A 19,268-nucleotide genomic window follows, 5' to 3' on the forward strand; every position below is an offset into this window, starting at 1 on the left:
TCCCTTGGCCTCAAACAGTGCCCTCAGCTGAGCATGTCAGGGGAACAACCCACAAAGTGTCCCACAGACCTTGTAGCAAACTGACTTGGTGAAAGCTGACAGGAACTCACACAAAGTAACTGTGCGCTTTTAACCTGCCACAGTAGCTGCTTCCTGAAATGGAAGCTTCTTTTTTCCCCCCATTTGAGTATGCCCATACATTTTGTCACCAAAAAGGCTTCAGGACGTGTTCCTCCGGGCTGCCTCATTTGGTGTGCAGAGCTCTGTCCAAAAAGATATGCTGCTTTCTAATTAGCACCAGGAATTTCTAAGAGCAGTCAATACCAGGCAATCCCTGTCAGGATGGCCCTTCAGCTATCTGTAGTTAGACCACAGCTTTTTCCCTCAGTGAAGAAAGATGGCAGATGGTTTGATAAATGCCTGTTTGACCTGTTCCATGAACTAAATGCAATGAGTTTGGATTTCCAGGCTATTTATGAATCCATTAATCTTCTTAAACGCTAAATTCATCTCTGTATTATGAAAGGCTGTTTTTCAAAACCAGTCCAGGCAAATGCTGTAGAGGCGCATTATGTTAAGGATGCTTCTACAGGAGCAGTGCTTCATCCTGTCAGCAAAGGTTTGTCAGTATGTTTGACACAGATGGTGGCACACTGGGAACAAAAGGTCATGTTTCACTTCCTATAGGATGGCTGTTCGATGAGTGAGTTGTTTTATGACCCATGCTTTCATTTTCTCTGCTGAAATGCATTAGAGCTGAGGATTGTCTTACTGTGTAATTGAAAGAGTATGGCTTTCAAGTTAATTATTGCTTCAAATATGCTTCTTTATGTGCAAGAATGGCAGATAGATAGATTAGAGCTGAATGTGAAATGCCTGAAAATGGCAGAGATTCCTCGGTGAAGTAAAGGACAAGGAGAGTGTCTGTGATACACTGCAGCATGACCACAGAATTATAGAATCAGAGGATCATACAATCACCAAGTTTGGAAAAGACTTCCAAGATCTAGTCCAACCGTCCATCAGTCACCAATATTCTCCACTCACCATGTCCCTCAGTACAACATTTACACAGCTATGAACACTTACAGGGACCATGACTCAACCACCTCTGTTCCAATGTCTCACCACTCTTTCAGAGAATATTTTGTTCCTAATATCCAACCTGAACCTCCCCTGGTGAAACTTGATGCCATTCCTTCTCATCCTATTTCTGATACCTGGAAGAAGAGGCTGACCCTCACCTTGCCACAGCCTCCCTTCAGGTGGTTATAGAGAATGATAAGGTCTCCCGCAAGCCTCCTCTTCTCCGTACTGAACAATTCCAGCTCCCTCAGCTGCTATAGATATAAGACCTGTGCTATAGATGCCTCACTACCTTTGTTGCTCTTCAGACTCTGGACATGCATCAGGGCCTCCATGTCTTCTTTGTACTGAGGAGCCCAGAACTGAACACAGCACTCAAAGTGTGGCATCACCAGAGCTGAATACAGGGGTGATCATCTCAGGGCTCCTGCTGGCCATACTATTTCTGATATAAGACAGGATGCTGTTGGCCTTCTTGGCTCACGTTCAGCTGAGAGTCAACCAACACCTCCAGATCTTTTTACTCCACATAGTCTTGCACTCACTAGCCCCAGGTCTGTAGCAATGCCTGGGGTTGTTGTGGTCAAAGTGCAGGACCCAGCACTTGGACTTGTTGAATTTCATCCCATTGGCTTCAGCCCAGCTATCCAGCCTGTCCAGGTCCCTCTGTAGGACCTTCCTTCCCCCAGACAGATTGACACTTTCCCCCAGCTTGGTGCCATCTGCAAACTTACTGAGGGTGCACCTCTTGCAAGTCATCATTAAAGATATTGAACAGGACAGGTCCCAATATCAACCCTTGGAAGACGCCACACATAACCAGTTGCCAGTTGGATTTAACTGCATTCAGCAGTACTCTCTGGGTCTGGCCATCCAGCCTGTTCTTTACCCAGCAAAGAGTGTACTTGTCCAAGTCATAGGCAGCCAGCTTCTCCAGGAGAACACTGTGGGAGACACTGTGGGAGTTCTGGGCCAGTGAATTTAGACATGAATAATTTAGACATATTGTATATCCCAGAGTGCTTGCCCCAGGAAGCATCTCCCTGTGGGTCTGCAATTCAACTACAGCTGCCAAGAAAGTGCATGCTACACATACTGGCTTTCAGCTTCCCTGTAGTAATTGAAGCAGCTCTTGCTCCCTCCAGCTCTGAAATCCTGCTTGTGCCTCAGAGCCCTTGAGAGATCAGCAGTGTGCATTGCTGGCAGTATGGAGTAGGTGGCAAGTGAGCCCTTGGCTCCACCAACAGAAGCCTGTGAATCTGTGCATGACACTTCCCCTTCCTTCCCTCTGCTTCATCTTGCTCCATCCCCATAGCTCTGTGTGCTCAGCTTGAGCATTGCCTTTGGTCTGCCTTGCCTGGAGCAGAAACTTCCCAGGTAGGACAGCAAAGTGTTTCCACTCAAATCCTGAGAGGACTTCCAGCATCATGAAAGCTTGAGTTGGACTCCAAGTGCCAGGTTCACTGTGCCATGAGCCTTGTTTCTGAGGTCATAGCAAATAGTTGGTTTCTCTGGTTGTACGGGTAGATACCAACCCATAACTGATTTTAAGTTATTTTCAAATTCTCAATTAGAAAACAAGATGAATAAGGGATCTGCCTTTTGAATGAATACTTTGTCTTTCCTATTTCTTGATGGAAGGTTATTCAGAATGTTGTATTTGCTATTCTGCTTATCTCATGGAGTCTTACCGTGTCTTTCTGCTTTGGCAAGAGATGTGAAGTCCAGGGCAAGAACATAACTGTAAAGTCAGTGTAATGATAGCTATTGCTAGAATGGCAGAAAATGCCCTCCAGCTGACACTGGAGCCTCACTGCCAGTTTTGAAGTGGATGTTAAATATTCAGTTAATTCTTGGCTTGATGACATCTTGCTATTAGCTTTTAAAACAACTAGATCTTGAAATTGGTGTTTTTCCTTCATAATTGTTGTGACCATAAACTCAAGAGGAGCCAAATCAGCTGAGATAAAGTGGGTTTAAACAGCAGAAAACTGCTGTTCCTCCACTGCCGTATATGAAGCCTTGCAAGAAAATAGCCTGCCATGGTCACTGCTGCCCTAGTGAGAACTTCATAGCACAGGGCTGGCTTGGCTAAGAAAAAAAACACTTTCAGTCACATCAAACACAGCTTTTTAAATACCCACTTTATTAGAGTCAAGATATGAGTTTGTTATGTTAACACTGATAATATAAATCCCTCCTCTCTTGCCTGCTGCCCAAATCTGATAGAGACCCATGGAGTTTGACGAACTGAGATCTAGTGAGTGTAAATGCCAAAACCTCCAGAAGAGTTTTAAAAGAGCTTTATAGAAAAGATCACCCATGGAACAAAGACAATGAATTAAGAAAAAAAAAAAAAAAAAAAAGCATCACAAGTAGTATTTTAAAGAAAAGCATGTTGGTAGTGTTTAAGCATAACAAAATAATCTCAATATGTAAAGGTCAGGTGTAAAAGAAACCGTATCAAAGGACACCATGGAGCAGCCAACTGTTGGACAAAGCCTTGTGTAAGTTTTAGATTTTCATTGTGAAGAATCACCTGTGGGTGAGAAACTCACCATACACAAGACCTGCCTCAGTGGTCCTTCTTTTGGAACAAAACGGGTCTTCTAAACTGCAATCTCTAAAATAAAATGAGTACAAATATGGCAAATACCAGACACTTCTCAACACACTAGATCTTAACCAAAGCCTGATTTTGTTGACCCTGTGGTTAGCCTGTCTGATCTTGTACTCTGTGGTTAGTCTTGAATGTGAAAAGTTCATTACTTCTGCAGTTCTTCTCACTTTGACCTTCACCACATCCTTTGATTTTTATTATGCTTCCCTCTTAATTTCTCTCTTTTTTAAAGATTGATTTAAAGCCTTAATATAAAGCATAAAGCGTATATTCTCCACAAAGAATCCCAACCTAAAAACTTCAATTCGTTTTACTGTACTTCCTCATCCCACACTTTAGCTTGTGTGGACACCCCACTCATTTGGTTTTTGGATTAAGAGAGAATTTCATTTAGCACTCATTCAGTTTCTAAGAGCAGGACAGGGAGGGTTGAGTTGACCTGTGACAGAGACCAACTTAAGTTGTCTTTCTTCTGCACCCCACAAACCATCTCTTCCCCTCCTGCAATTGCTTGCTCCTCTTTCAAGCTGCTTTTGCTGGCACCTGTGTTAACCTGCTGCAATGGGGCTGTGCTTGAAGATGAATTTCTGATTTGCATTGATTGACTTACTCATGCCCCCATGGGCCTGGTGTAGAGGTGCAGAAAGAGCTGTTCTTTCCTCTGTGGCACCCAAATAAATATACAGTTGCATATAAGAAACACTTCAGTGTTTCTGTAAACAGGCCCCACACTATAGTTAAAGACACCGTAAAAGGACTTCTATCATTAGTTCTATTTACTGCAGACAGGTCATTTAGAAGATTACATTTCTGCAGCTCTTCTACCTCATCCCACAATTTCCTGGCACCAGGACATGAGCAGTCTCTGAGTTGGTTAAAGCACTCGGCTGCCCTAATTGAAAGGATAAGTAAGAAATGAGCATCCAGCCACTGCTAAGATCTGACTGTGTACTATGAAAATGACTATGGGGGATATCTGGCTTCAGTAGGAATGAGGTCAAGCTTTTAAGCCATACAGAGTCTAATAAAAATTAGAAGGGCATTCCTTCCCCAGCACGCTGCACTGTGGTTGTGTGAGACCACGACATGAAGCAGTGGTTGTGTGGGGTCTCCTGGGTTGTTCATCCTGACACAGCCCTGACCTGTCCTGCAGCCCAGAGGCAGCAAAGGTCTCAGGAGGGCTTTTGTTCACGCATCTCCTGGGTTAGTGGACAGGCACTGCACAGCTGTGTGACACTGGGCAGGAACTGCTGCTTCTCACAACCTAATGCCTAATGCTCCTCCTGGGTGCTCACTGCAGGAGCTGGGTGGCTTGAGGGACAGTAGAAGCCAGGCAGTGAGGTACAGGAGGTGAGATACCAGAAGTCCAGCTGCATCCTGGGCTGCATCAAAGGAGGGGTGGCCAGCAGGAAGAGGGCAGAGATTGTCCACCTCTGCTCTGCTCTCATGAGGCCCCACTTGTAGTACTGCATCCCGATCTAGTGCCCCCAGCGTAAGGAAGACTTAGAGCTGTTGGAGCAAGTCCAGAGGAGGCCATGAAGATGATCAGAGGGCTGGAGCACTTCTACGAAGAAAGGCTGAGGGAGCTGTACAGCCTGGAGAAGGATCTGGGGAGACCTCAGTGCTGCCTTCTGGTCCTTAAAAGGAGCTTATAAGCAGCAGGGAGACCAACTTCTTATACAGTCTGACAGTGATAGGACAAGGGGGAATGGTTTTAACAAAAAGAGGGGAGATTTAGGTTAGCTGCTAAGGGGAAATTCTTTCCCCAGAGGGCAGTGAGGTGCTGGCACAGCTGCCCAGAGAAGCTGTGGTGCCCCATTCCTGGAGGCACTCAAGGCCAGGTTGGATGGGGCCCTGGGCAGCTGAGCTGGTGGGAGGCAGCCCTGCCCACAGCAGGGGTTGGGGTGGGTGGGCTTTGAAGTCCTTTCCAGTCCAAACCATTCTATGATCTGCCAATTGCTTGCTCCACGTGCTTGATCTGGATAGGTACTGGGAACTCTACAGAAGTTAACTGTTACACATGCCTGTAGCTGAAAGGATATGGACCGTGGGCAGGCAAAGCTTCTCCATACTCGCAGGCACAGGAATACTGGGGAGGTGGATGGAGAGGCTGAGGGAAGCTCTGGCAGTCAAGGAGGGGCATCATCCTGCATCGTGTTGTATAATTATAAAAATATAAAAGCATATAGAAAATTAAACTACTGAAAGATAACTTTACATATATTCTTATTACAATACGGCAATACAGACATATTGTACTGGTGGTCATGGTACAGCTAGAGCAAGCAGAATTCAACAGTTATGCTTAGAGAGGGGGATGGAGATTTCTCAGGCTGGCCTTCAAAACAAATTGTATTGGCCAAATGCTCTGGACTAGATACATTTCCAAAACAGTGTCAGGTTATGTTACATTCGTAAAGTCTTACAGCAGTAAAACCATTAATCGTGTGTGACTTCACATGATTTTATGCTAAAGCATATGAAGCTTTACAAATGCAACATATATTTTAAACACTGAACTTAAGATTTAAATATAAAGAGGCTGGTGTTTACGGCAAAATCAACCAGTGAAAACCACCAGGGTCTCAAGGGGACTCTGTGCTCAGATTCATGGATTTCTCCAAAGCATTCCCCATAGAATGCAAACTTCCCTGTGCAGCAGCTACTGAGATTTGTCCACCCTGGAGAAGGCCAGGCCTTCCTTCAGGAGACAACAGCCACAGGGCTAAACAATAGGTTTAGCCCTATTTAGTCCATTCTGAGCAGCAACAAGAACCTTTCTACATTTCTGGTTCCATACGCAACCAAGAGTAGAGTTTGTGTAACTCTAGGTAGACTCTGATGCTGTCTGGATCACCCTCAGTGATCTCCCTTTTCTAAACTAATTGTTTGAATGACGAAAACCTGGAAAACTGGAATGAAATTCAAAGCTTCTTGGAATGCCTGGGAGTCCCTCCATTGCCTTTGATGGATAAATATCCCACTGGTGGAGCACTCTAAATTACAGACAGGGAAAAAACACCGAGCTGAGTAACACAGAGAAGAAACCAAAAGCTTTCTTCACTCTGCCTCTGGTCTTGCAGATTTAAAATCACAGATCATATGCTGATAATATGGGCAGAGCAGAACCCTCTGACTCCAGCAATGAAACCATTTGGAGGCAGATGTGGGCAGAAGCTACTTCAAAAAAACAAGACATTTTCCTGGGATCTCTCTCCTTTTCCTCTTGCAACATTCAGGAAAATACCATAATGGCTTTACTGAAACACTTGTTTTGATAAGTGAAAAATACTTCAGGACAGTCATCATGACTAGCTTACGAGCTTTTGAGACAAATATGTTTTTTATGCATTATAGTGCTCACGTGTATGCATTTTTTTTTCTAATGTCAAATGAAAAGAAGAAATTTTGGAAATTTTCAACAGAAAACAACACAGTGGAATTTATCTTCTTTTGCTTAATGGACAATGTAAATATTTTTGACAGAGCTGTTGTTTTTGTTACATGTTTTGTTAATCCAGTATACGCAAACGGGTGTAAGGCGCAGTGAGGAGATTATTAGACATCTAAGACATTGAATTTAATGAAAAGGGAGTGAGTTTAAAAAGGAAAAAAAGAAAAGAAAAACAAAAAAAACAAACACAACACCTTAATTTCTAGGATGGATTGTTTAGGATTCAGTTTTATGTGCTGCAAAACTGCTGCACACTGTAACATCTCCATTTTTTTAAATATAAAATATTCTACAAATTTACTAATCAAGCTCTCCCCACCTCCCTCTAGTTAATACAGAGATTAATCATCAAATGCCTTTTGTAATAAGGATAGTGAATATTACAAAGATGAAGAATGTTAGGAAAATGCCTATTTCTGGAATGGACTGCCCAGGGAGGTGGTGGAGTCACCGAGCCTGGGGGTGTTCAAGGAAAGGCTGGATGTTGTGTTGAGGGACATGGTTTAGTGGGAGCTATTGGGAATAGGTGAACGGTTGGACTGGATGATCTTGAAGGTCTTTTCCAACCTTGGTGATTCTATGATTCTATGATTCTATGAAAATGTGTTGTTTGTGAATGTGAAGCCACTCACTCACTCCACTCACTTACCCCTAGATAAACTCCAGAATAACCCAATTCTGCTGTCCTGCATCTGCATGAACTTCCTCCACACATTCAGTGCATATAGCACATCTGGGCATGGGTTGAGTTGTCCCTGCTCTTTTAAAATTTGGCTCACTCCTTGTTTCACTGACTGTGACATTCAGCACAATCCACATCGTGCTTTTGCTTTTCTCAAGGCTTGCCCCACTACCACAGCCATTTTGTGAAGAACTGGAAGAGAAGTCTCCATCTGGACGGCTGGACGTGGAGGAAAACACTCATGTTTCAGCTTCTAGATGAATTATGCTTCAAAGCAAACTGCTACCAGCTCAGTTAACTTCCACTACACAGGTATAGGTTCAAGCCATGTATTAATCATAAGAACAGAGATGTGGCCAAATTTATTTTGCTTGTATCTAATATTCCCATACAACAGAATGCATGGATGTGCATATACGCAAACAGTTTTATTTTTTTCTTTGAAAGGGTAAAACAACATGAGAAGTGATCAGTTTCTTCACTGTCTAGAATATTACCTGAGGTCTCAGTTAAAGGAAACACTTCTATCTCCCAGATACGAACTAATTATTTATGTACTTTTCCAAATGATGACATTCTGAAATAATTTCCTTAGAGCTAAGAACAAGAAATGAAGAAATACTGACTTCAGTTTGTAAGTGAGCCTAGTGGCTCCAGTATCCAGTTACAAAACATCCAACCCCTCTGAATGCTGCTTAGGCTCTTACGTCTCACCTTGTTTGTCCTTTCAGAATCAAGTGGGTAACCTTGTTTGTGATGCTTCTGAAGCAAGCAGAGATCATTTCATTCAGAACCTGGTAGTGCTGCATCTTTCTTGACCAAAATTAAATAAAAAGATGGAACAATAAAGTTTTATTGGTGAGATCAAAAATGCCCCTCTGATTTTCAACAGGTAGATGCTAGAGGCTGCATGGCAGTGGCCAGCATCATCTGAATTGTTACCATTTCAATATAAGAATCATACCACTCTGAGACATTAAATAACCTAGTGTACTTTTACTGTGTTGAGGGAAGCAGAGGTTAATGAACATTCATTGGACCAACTTAAGACCCTGACATCACAGGCATTGGTCAGATTGAGGAAGCATACTGGTAAGATCAAATTTTCTTCACAAATCTATGAGCTCCTGTACAACAATGAAGTATAAAAGGGGCAGACAGAAATACTTCTTTCTTTCCAATCCCAGGGCTGTTCCTGAGGTCACAGGCAGCATAAATTCAGAGAAGTCCAAGAGGCACTCTAAATTATGCAGTGATATTTACAACACTTGGAGGCCCTTCTCTGGTTGGGAGATGGAAAAAGAGATTCTAACATCAGTTCTGCACCTTCATGACTTCCCTATATGAGCAAAACTTCCTGCTGAATTTGTAGCAGCTTTTTGTCTTCTATTTACCACAGAAATAACCCAGATGCACCAACAGGGTTTGGGCAGGAAGCTGGGAAGTGTGGGTAGGGCAAACTGAAGCACTGTGGACTTGCTCTATGTTGTCTATAATGGTGCTGAAACTGCCTCAAGGAGCTCAGGGGCTGTATGGCTGGGCTGCCTGCGTGCATCCTAAGTGAATCTCTTGCTGTCTAATGATCCTACGAGGAAAACAGTCTCTGGTGAAGCAGCAATGCTATCTGATGTGCCTTACTGTGTCCAGGTCTGGGGCCCCCAGTACAGGAAAGACAAGGAACTGGTTAGAGAAGGTTCAGAGGAAAGCCACAAAGATGATCAGAGAGCTGAAGCACATCCCTACAAAGACAGGCTGAGGGAGCTGGGCTTGTTCAGCTTGGAGAAGGCTGCAGGGTGACCTCACTGCAGCCTTCCAGAACCTAAAGGGAGCCTACAAACAGGAGGGGAGTCAACTCTTTACAAGGGTAGATAATGGCAAGACAAGGGGAAATGGTTTTAAGTTGAAGAGGGAAGATTTATGTTGGATGTCAGGGAGAAGTTCTTTGCTCTGAAAGGGGTGAGGTGCTGGAACAGGCTGCCCAGAGAGGTTGTGGATGCCCCGTCCCTGGAGGTGTTCAAGGCCAGGCTGGATGGGGCCCTGGGCAGCCTGGTCTGGTATTAAATGGGGAGGTTGGTGGCCCTGCATGTGGCAGGGGGCTTGGAGATTCATGATCCTTGAGGTCCCTTCCAACCCTGGCCATTCTGTGATTCTGTGATTCTAGTTTTTGTTTCTTGATAAAAGGCTATACAGTGGGAATTGAAGGCACAAAGATTTCCAAGGTAGTCTTTTTACAGTGTAATATTAATTGAATAGTAGCTCCACTTAGGAGAAGAAAAGTATACTAATTCTATTCAATCACTGCTCATGTCATCTACATAAGGCAGAAGCACCCTCAGGGGCTTTATGAGTTTTCTTTTCTTACAGACTGGATATACAGAATCTTCAAGAAATTCACATGAACAGAGCCAAAAGTTTGCAGTCAAAACATTTATGGTGAGCTGAATCCCAGTTATCACATTTACCTTACTTGTTTAGTGTCATAAACAGTTGAGATGAAGAATGTGTCACTGAAGTCAAATACCAGTGCTTACCAGGTAAGTTTGTATTTCTCCACCGCACGGCTTTCAGTAGGTCTTCTCGTCTTTGTACTTCACTGGGATAAGAAGTGGTTGCCATCACCTGGACGAGTTGAGTTAGCGGGCAGTGCTAGCACTGCAACAGTTGACCTACAAGAACACCTCCTAGGATGCATCCAGAACTAAAATGACACAAGACTACTTGAAAAATTATTTTTTATGCTCAACACAGTACACAGCTTGTACCTTTTAGAGGGGCTAAATTCAGAACAGGTGAGCAGCTGCTATCTATCAGTCTGATTGGTTCCCTCTTGTTGTCTGGCTTCCTTATGCCTGGCCTACACAGACCATTTCTCACTGTTTTGCTTCCAGTCCTCCACACGCTGTACACTCAAGGGTTGTGGTTACGGTACTCGTTTTGGGACTAGGGCTCCAGTCATGGCATAAATGAGCTCTGCATCAGAGTAAAGCTATGGATGGAGCTCCCTGCTGTCTTGCACGCTGCCAGCTGTGCTGTGAGGGCTGCACAAAGGAAACAAGCTGCCTGGTTTTGGCTGGAGCTTTACAAGAAGAATAGATTTGGCCACCTGACCTGCAGCAATAGGCAGAAGAAAATGAGCAGCTTTTGCACTTGATGATTATTGCCCTGATGATAAAGTGAGAATATTTTCTGATGACAGAAAAATTTTGATTACAGGAAATGTGGTCCCACACAACTGAAACAGCCTACGGATAAATACAGCTCATAGTTCAACTTAAGGACAAATCCTTTGAGAACACTGTGTAATTTTAACGTAAATGCTGAACTTCATACTGTAAAACAGCACAGCCAACAGAGCTTTTAACACAAACCATGGTAAGGAACGTTTCTGACACCTAGAAAGAAGCTGAAATGCTTGCTTCTGTTAAGCATTTTCAGGAAAAACGTAAACCATCTGGGCTGGTGAGGGCATGAAGAAGGGAAACAAAACATAAGCTCAGCACATTTAATTACTTTTTTCTTCCTTGGCTCTGCTCTGATTCTAAGCTGTGCTCGGAAAGGCTAACCAGAGCCCCAGTGCTCCTTTGCCAGGACCTTCACTGAACAGGCTTCAAGAAACCTTTTCTCGCTGCAAGAGGCACTGATTTGTTCTTGGAACTCCCTGCAATGAAATGAAGGACCCAAAAGCATTTGGTTGTTGAACACATAAAAGGAAGTATATTTAAAATAAAAAAACTTGGTCAGACTGTAGCGTCAATTACCATTTTGAAGGAATTTACAGGGCTGTTTTAGATGAGTCTTTTGGAATAGTCAAGTTTATCGCAATGCCTAAACTGGTTTCTTCATTGCACAGTATTTTCTTTTAAAATGTGTGCATTTTTAAACAATTACATACATATTAAAAATCAGCATTTCTCTGCTTAAACTTAATTAAAACGTTAATACTCTCAGACAACACAGATCTGAAATGGTGAAACCAGTAATTGCCCCCTCCCACCTTACAACAAATTAAATTGAGACAAAATTACAAACACATTTCACTACATGATTATTATTAATAAAAATCAGTTTTCTTTTTTTTTCTTTTTTTTTTTATAAAGTTGCCCAAAATGCAAGGGATGTGCATAGGTTTACAACTTAGTCAGAATAATATTTCACTTTATTCCCTTGGGTACATTTTCCCATGAACGGAATGTACTTTGCTGTAGATTACAGTTTTTTTTTTCAACACAGATACACCAACGGCATGAACGCTTGCGACTGTCCACATGCATTAAGAGTCAAGACCCAATTTCAAATTTCTAAAAGAAGTTTTACAGAGTTCTTCAAAGAGACAGTATCACATTAGCTGGATGTTACACAAAAGTACTTAAAAATGCTACCCTAAAAAAAAAAAAAAAAAAAAAAAAAAAAAAGCGAAAAAAGGCCTTTAAAATTTATGAATTTGTTTCGTAACCACTAGACTAATTATTTCAAATAAATAAAGGAAAGTATTCCGATCCATAAGATCAGACTCTAAAAAGAATGTAGTGTTCCACCCCCAAGTTAAGGTAACAGAATCATATTATTATTACTATTAAAATAGATTATAGAAAGCAGCATCTATTTTGTGCAGTTTTTAGGGGCCCTTGAAATAAAAAGCTATGATTTCCAAAAATATAACATTCCAAAGGACTGAATAATACATACATTTAAAGATACACTTTATTAAAGTTTAGGAGAAATGATTAAAAAAAAAAGATACTGTCTCTTTAAATTAGCGTTTAATTTTTTTTTTTTTCCCCTCCTCCTATCTATTAGGACATGACAATAATTATAAATTTAGGTCACACTACATCTAGGTAGTCTCTAGGGGCCAAGACCTGCTGACACAAGGTCAATAACGAAGAGGTTTTCCATGTATGAGGTGGTTCCCAGTAACGCCAGGCTTTTCCAATGATCTCACGAGTGGCCTAATAGACCCAGGAGACCGGCACCCACTGCGACGCTGTACAAACGAGCTCAATGGCTTCCTCCAGGTGCCTGATTGTTTCATCAATTTCATTGTTGATAATTGTTAGGTCAAAGTAGTGTGCATATGTTCTCTGTAAGATTTCAGACTCCTTTTGCAGGCGCTGAAGAGATTCATCCTAGTCAATGATGAGAAAAGGAAATGGGAGAGGTAAGTTGGATCGTTTCCTCTACTTTATGACAGTTTTCTAGCTGTTGTTTACAAAGAAAGCAGTCAAAAAAGCATAAGTGCTCTAGAGACCCTGCCTAATTCTCTGGAAATTACAAGTAAGAAATTACACAATTTCTGTCTTGAAACTGACATTCAAACACAAGTCATTTATTGACGTTACTTGAGACAAAAGACAAGTCTAGAACTAAAAAGGCAAGGATGAAAGCTAATAGAAGCAGCACAATATGGAGCTAAAGAGACCATACGTGAGTTAAACAAAGTGCACAAATTCAAGCTACGTGGCCTATGTCCAGGTAAGAGCACAAGAAACAGGACAGGGTATTTTGTCAAGTATCAGCCATTCCCAGTTTTGGTAACAATTCACTGTTCAACATCAGTCTTCTGGGTTTACTTTCTTCAACCACCATTTGCGGATGAGGAAGTTCTCACTCCATGTTGCCCAGCAGTTCCTATTTCAGTATTTCCTATATCACATCTGGTATCTCTCAGCATGTTGTACTGAAGACCCAATCCCACAGTTCACACTTGAGAAGGGTCAGCCACCTCAGGGTCAGTACTTTCCCTGGTTTTGTGTCCATTTCTTAAGGGATTAGCTCCTGCCAGTTTGGTACGTGCAATGCCTAATTCTCTGTAGCTAGCAGTGCTATCATAGTGGGCTTGCTTGCTGGGCCTGCATTTCTGAGACTGCAGAAGGCTTTCCTCTAGGGTCCTGCAGTGATTGTGTTATACACCTGAATTCCCTTCCTGCAAATTCCCTACTAAATTAAAAGAATAATTTCCTGCTTTTAGGAACTTTGAAATGGCCACATGAATTCCTTACCTTCCCACGTTTGGAGTCAAAATGGAATTAAGCCCTGTATGAACAGCACAGACTCCTGCTGTACTAGTCATCCTATATTGTCACCCTACTTGCTCAGTCAACTGGGATACAGCCAGTTGAACAGCCTGTTGAAACAGTTCTTGGCTGTAAGAAGTACAGAAACAGTGTCTATAGCTGGCTTCACAAGAAATTATTTTGGGAATGGAATTGTATCCACCTAGTATGAGATACCCCTTCCACACCTTGCTTTTTTGTGTGTGCGTGTTTTGTTTGAACTTCCCAAGCATTTGTAGCTATAGCAACATTTTGCTGTGAAATGGCGGCTTTCAGATCCTCTGGGAATAACCTGTGTTGAGACAGTTCTCCTTCCCCAGCACCATGAAACCAACCGCTTCCGGAGGATGTCTTCTGAGCCAAGTTACAGTTCTGCTTCTTTCTGAAGCTGCAGCCCCAGTTGGGGTGTGAATGTGGCCTCCATCTGATAATCACTTAAGACCTCATTCAAGGTCAGCCAAATATTTCTCCCACACACTTCTATATAGGGCATGCTCCTTTTATGCAGCATCATGCACCTATAGCAAAGCTTGGCACTTCTGTAGAAAAAAGCAGCGTGCTGTTCTTGTCAATTTCCTTAAAATTTCTTAATTAAGTCTTGACAGTGAAGATCCTAGAATATTCTCAAGAAGAATAATCGCTGTGCTCTCAATAGTGCCAAGATATTTACCAAAATGTTTAGATAGGTGAAGACAGACGAACAAGTGGCTACAACTTCATTAATTTCACAGAAGGGAGCAGAATGTCTGCCTCTTCTTCTACTGTCAGTTCTCCCGTATGACATACGGGACCAGTTGGAGGGTGTTCATTATCTGGAAGAGATTTTTCTTCCCTATTATTAGTCTTCAGTCTGCTTTCATAATCCTATTTGAATCTCCAGCAAATCAGGGACAGAAAGGAGTGAAACAAGACTGTCATCCATGACATCCCTCGCACATGTGTAATGGCTGCCAGTGATGTTTTCAGCCTCCTCTCTCTTTGAGGGTTGTTGTTTTTTTTTTTCCCTTAGAACTAAAGAGAACAACAGTTGCCATTTTATGAGTCAAAGCACAGGTTAACAAATTACTTGTATTTCCTCGTAAAGCTGTGAACAACTTACAAAGAATTTGCTAATCTTGTTCAAAGAGACGAAAATTCCTCAATTTCAATAGAAATTGAGAAAATTTTCTTCAGAAAAAATTATATTTTAGCTATTGGAAAGGAGAAAGAAGTTACACATTGCTTAATGAATAACTGAATAAAATGACTGGAGCCTGTTAATAATTCCTCTTTGCTGCTGAACAGGAAGATAGAAAACAACTAGAGGAGGGAGGAACTACTCAGCTGTTCCGTGATATGCTCTCTGCTCTTTCTCTTTTACCAAACTAATGACATCATTTAAATCTTCTTTGTGATGAAATAGGTGAGATTTCTGAGATTTCCTATATGATTCAAATAGGTCTTGTGCTTTGAAGAATTGCTTATAACGTAATCCCACATTCAGTAATTAAGCATAATATTTTGCTTCCTAATTAATTCCCATTGTGTGATCCTTGATTACTGAAGTATTTTATGCGTTCTGTAGTAGGCTAAAGCATCTCAAGATAATTACCTTTAAGACCAGGTCTTTGCTTTGACTTTTACCATGATGTTCAGATGCGCAGCTCTAATAGTAGAAACTTTATCTTCTTGATTCTTCTTAGCAAATAATTCATACTACAGCTATTACAGCACAGGTATCTAAAGCCTTTATTGTATTAAATTTTTATCCCAATAGCAAAAAGTAATGTTGAACGTGAACGAGCAAATCTACATTCTAAAACTACTAAAATAACCGGAACTACCTTCTCAGCCCCTAGCTGGTACTTACAGGCAATTTTCTGCACCATTTTGGCAGCTATGTACAATTAGTACGAGTGCAGGAAAATGAAAAAAAAAAAGCAAAGATGAAATTCAAGAAAGCATAAGGGGAAAAAAGGACAGTCATTTACAGAAGTGTTCTCAAAAGGCGTATGTAAAATAAACAAAGCAGGATAAGAGGATAAGCAGAAAGGGATACTCAATATGCACATGAAACTTTTCAAAAGTAAGAATGAATGAGAAATACAAAACACACTCAGAAATCTTGTTTGCTGCCACACAGGCTGTTAATGTGCAGACAGAACTTGCATCTCTCTCTTCATGCAGCAGAGAAAATCTTGGAAAATAGGATGCTATATTTTGGTAAAGTCTCTTGCTACTACCATTTCCTGCCCCCCTCCCTTAAGTTTAACTGATTCATAAATTAGGATGTCATCTAAATGTGGCCCCAGTCCAGCAGTTCATATGCCTGAGGATCTCTGTGTGCACAGTGACTTCAGTCACAAGAACTTAAAAAAAACACACACTTCTTAGGGCATGAATGCAAATATTTAAATGCAGTATGTTACTTTTATTGATGTGTCCAAGGCAAAGAAATGTATTTCCCTACCATTACTATAAACGGTACGTTTCTATCCTCTTCCCATTACGTCATGGAGAACATTTTCTTTGACACATTAACTGCCTTGAATCTCTCTGTATTGTATCCTACTGCTAGAAGACTAACAGGTAAATAGTGCTGGCAAGTGCAGCAGAAGACCATATATAGACCAAATACAGAGTAACAGAACAAAGTAATTACATAATTCTACAGCATACCTGGTCTAGCACTACTGTAAGTGCAATGATTTACATACACATCCTAAGAATATATATATTTTTAAAGTGAAGCTATGCCATTTGCTTGCACAAAGGCATGCTGTGTGGAATACAAATCTGTAGTGTTCTTGCAAAACCATATTGATCTATAGCATATGCCAACATTAGCAGTTAGACAAACTGTCATTTCACTAGTATTGTTAATTGTCATGTCCTGAGATAGTTTATACATAGTGACATTCATCAGGTAATGTAACAAGACATTATAGGATATATTTCACTGCTGTGGAAGTGAAAAGATCCTTCTTCCCCCTCTCATCTCTTTTCTTGGCTACATGCTTTCACCGTTTGTTCTGGCACTGGTGATTGTCAGAGCCTTTTTGAGCTGCTTGCAAACTGACAAAACCCCAAATTGAGAGCAGTGAACAGCAGCTCACTAAAGGATCTGATATGTGCTGCAGCCAGTGCAGATGGGCAGTACCAGTCCAGAAACAAACTAGAGAGAACCACTCCCTTTAGCAACAGTGAACTAGGAGAATGCATCAGCTGCCAGTAAAACTGCAGCTTAAGGCCAGTGTTATCGCTCTCCACTTACCCTGAAGGATGATTATGTGCATTTAAATATTTTTGTCTTGTTCCTTATTTCATGCAAGCCTCTAGAGTGATGCTGTAGTTTTGCTGTAGTTTTGTATTTGTGATACTGTAATTACATTTCTATAAAAACAGCTGTCGAGACAAAGCTTCTGACTTTATTTTTGTGTGATAAAGGAACATCTGGGAGGTTTGGAACAAATTCATCCTTAAATCCAATTAATTAAATACCTTAGTAATGGAGTTTAAAAAGGCTGAGCAAATCAAGAATTTGTACAAATATTGTTTGTCCTGTTGTGAGTTAAGAGCAGAATTGCATTATAGCCTCTTTGAAATCAGTAGCAGCTGTGAAACTCTACATAAACTAAGTAGGAAATTCAGGATGTATACTTGCACAAAGTTAACATTATTTCACAAGCAAGTAACCCTTTGGTAAAAGCTTATGTCCAACTCTTAAGAGAATGATTTTTGAAATTAAGAAGCTTATTTCTGATATATATTTGCTGGTCAGAAAAAAATACTACAAGATAAAGGTGGGATGACACTGCAAATCTATTCTGTAGTTCATGCCAATTGCAGTCCAGCGCTAGCACTGCAACTCAGAATTGAGTAACTTTGGTTAACTGAGTAATTTGTGCTAATGATTTGTCAAGGATTTGGAAATGAACCTTTGGGTAGAGCAGGGAATAAAGAAAAGAATATATATATATATTTAGAATACATCATGTGGGTCCTTTAACTTGAAATTCATATTCTGAATTAGAAATATCAGTTGTTAAAGAATGAATATATCTCAACTGACTCAATAATGCTGCCCTTCAACTGTCCTTCTACCTCTCCAGCTACAAAGAAACTCAGATCTGCATCTTAGAATTCCATCCTTAATTTTGTCTCTGATAAGACACTAATCTGTAAGATGCCATACCTCATTAATGCCTGGGGTAATCGTAGGTGCAGCAATAAAAACAACAAAAGGAGCAAACTCTGCAGTTCTCAGGACCTTCAATGCCTAGGGTGAAAGAAAAAAAAATCTTGAGAAGAATCCCCCAACAGTCAATGTCAAAACAGTTACATAAGCAGAAGATAGAAAATCATGACTTCTATTAGCAATTATTTGTTTTTCACTGATCTGGAGTCACAACCTTGGTAATGCAGACACTTTTTGTGTTGTTTTACGTTTTTTGGTACTCAAGCAATACATTTACTCAAGCATATATTTAAAGTAAATTTTAAGACAATGAAAGCTTCTGCAGGTTCACAGAGGTTCTTCCCATAGCCTGAAAGAGTGCAGAATTCTGTTTACATTTAAAAGGAATGGTTAACACCATGTTTGGGAAAAAAAAAGAAAAAAGAAAGAAGAAAGTGATGCTATAAATAAGGGAAGAAAAGCAAGCTGTATTCAATATTTATTTATCTATCTTATTTTCTGAAGGAAATGAAAATATGGGAGGTCTTTAAAAAGCTAAGAGCAGTAGTGAGCATAGCATTAATGCTGTAAACACTGCAGTGTGCACCTGAACTATGCAAAAGATGAGTGCTCTTATCGAAACCTTGGCTTAGTTGTAACTTTGCTGCCATAAGTGAAATTTTGCTTCAAGCTACAGATTGAAGTGTAGAATAGCAACTAAACATACCTTAGCTCAACCAAAATACGTGGACAAGAAAGCAAGAACACTAAAGGTCATCAGCTTTCTTTTTAAAAAGCAATCCTTCCTTTTTCCCAGCCTAATGAGGTTTTAATTTCTGGTGCTTGAAACCCATATATGGGGGCTGCTTTGAAAGCAATGTCTCCTATTTTATTCTTGGGCTCACAACATCAGAGGCAGATTTTGGTGGGATGGCAGTAGAGGCTGAACCTTCTCAGCAATATTCTATTACATTTTGTTGCTGTGAGACAGATGGCAGCAGAGGGATGGTCTCACAAAACCCAGTGGCACTCATTGATGCCTGCTGGACATTTACAGATACCAAATGGTGGTTCTGAGCACACTGAAGTGATGAGTGGTGCATTTCAGCAGTGATAACAGTGATGAGAAAGACAAGCCATGTTCCAGACGGCCATGCAGAGTTTTATAAATGCAGCATGGAGGCTTTTGTTCATCAATGGTGAGAATGCAGAGCTAG

At 41.0% G+C, this 19,268-nt stretch overlaps 1 protein-coding gene across 5 annotated transcripts in view; it reads right to left on the reverse strand.

Annotated features, from left to right (window-relative positions):
• Positions 1-11,533: 11,533 nt before the first annotated feature.
• The window catches only part of CASK (calcium/calmodulin dependent serine protein kinase), a 196,164-nt gene continuing 188,429 nt past the window's right edge, over positions 11,534-19,268 (reverse strand). For all 5 annotated transcript variants that reach the window (XM_042866613.1, XM_042866616.1, XM_042866615.1 and 2 more), the window contains 2 exons: positions 18,070-18,153; positions 11,534-12,968 (listed from right to left, as the gene is read on the reverse strand). In XM_042866613.1, the coding sequence (XP_042722547.1) occupies positions 12,792-12,968; positions 18,070-18,153 (261 nt within the window). In that variant the 3' untranslated portion in view covers positions 11,534-12,791. The remainder of the gene's footprint in view (positions 12,969-18,069; positions 18,154-19,268) is intronic.

The sequence above is a fragment of the Lagopus leucura genome, unplaced genomic scaffold (genome assembly GCF_019238085.1).
Source record: "Lagopus leucura isolate 7727_CA_CO unplaced genomic scaffold, USGS_WTPT01 Super-Scaffold_100001, whole genome shotgun sequence".
Lineage (NCBI taxonomy): Eukaryota > Metazoa > Chordata > Aves > Galliformes > Phasianidae > Lagopus > Lagopus leucura.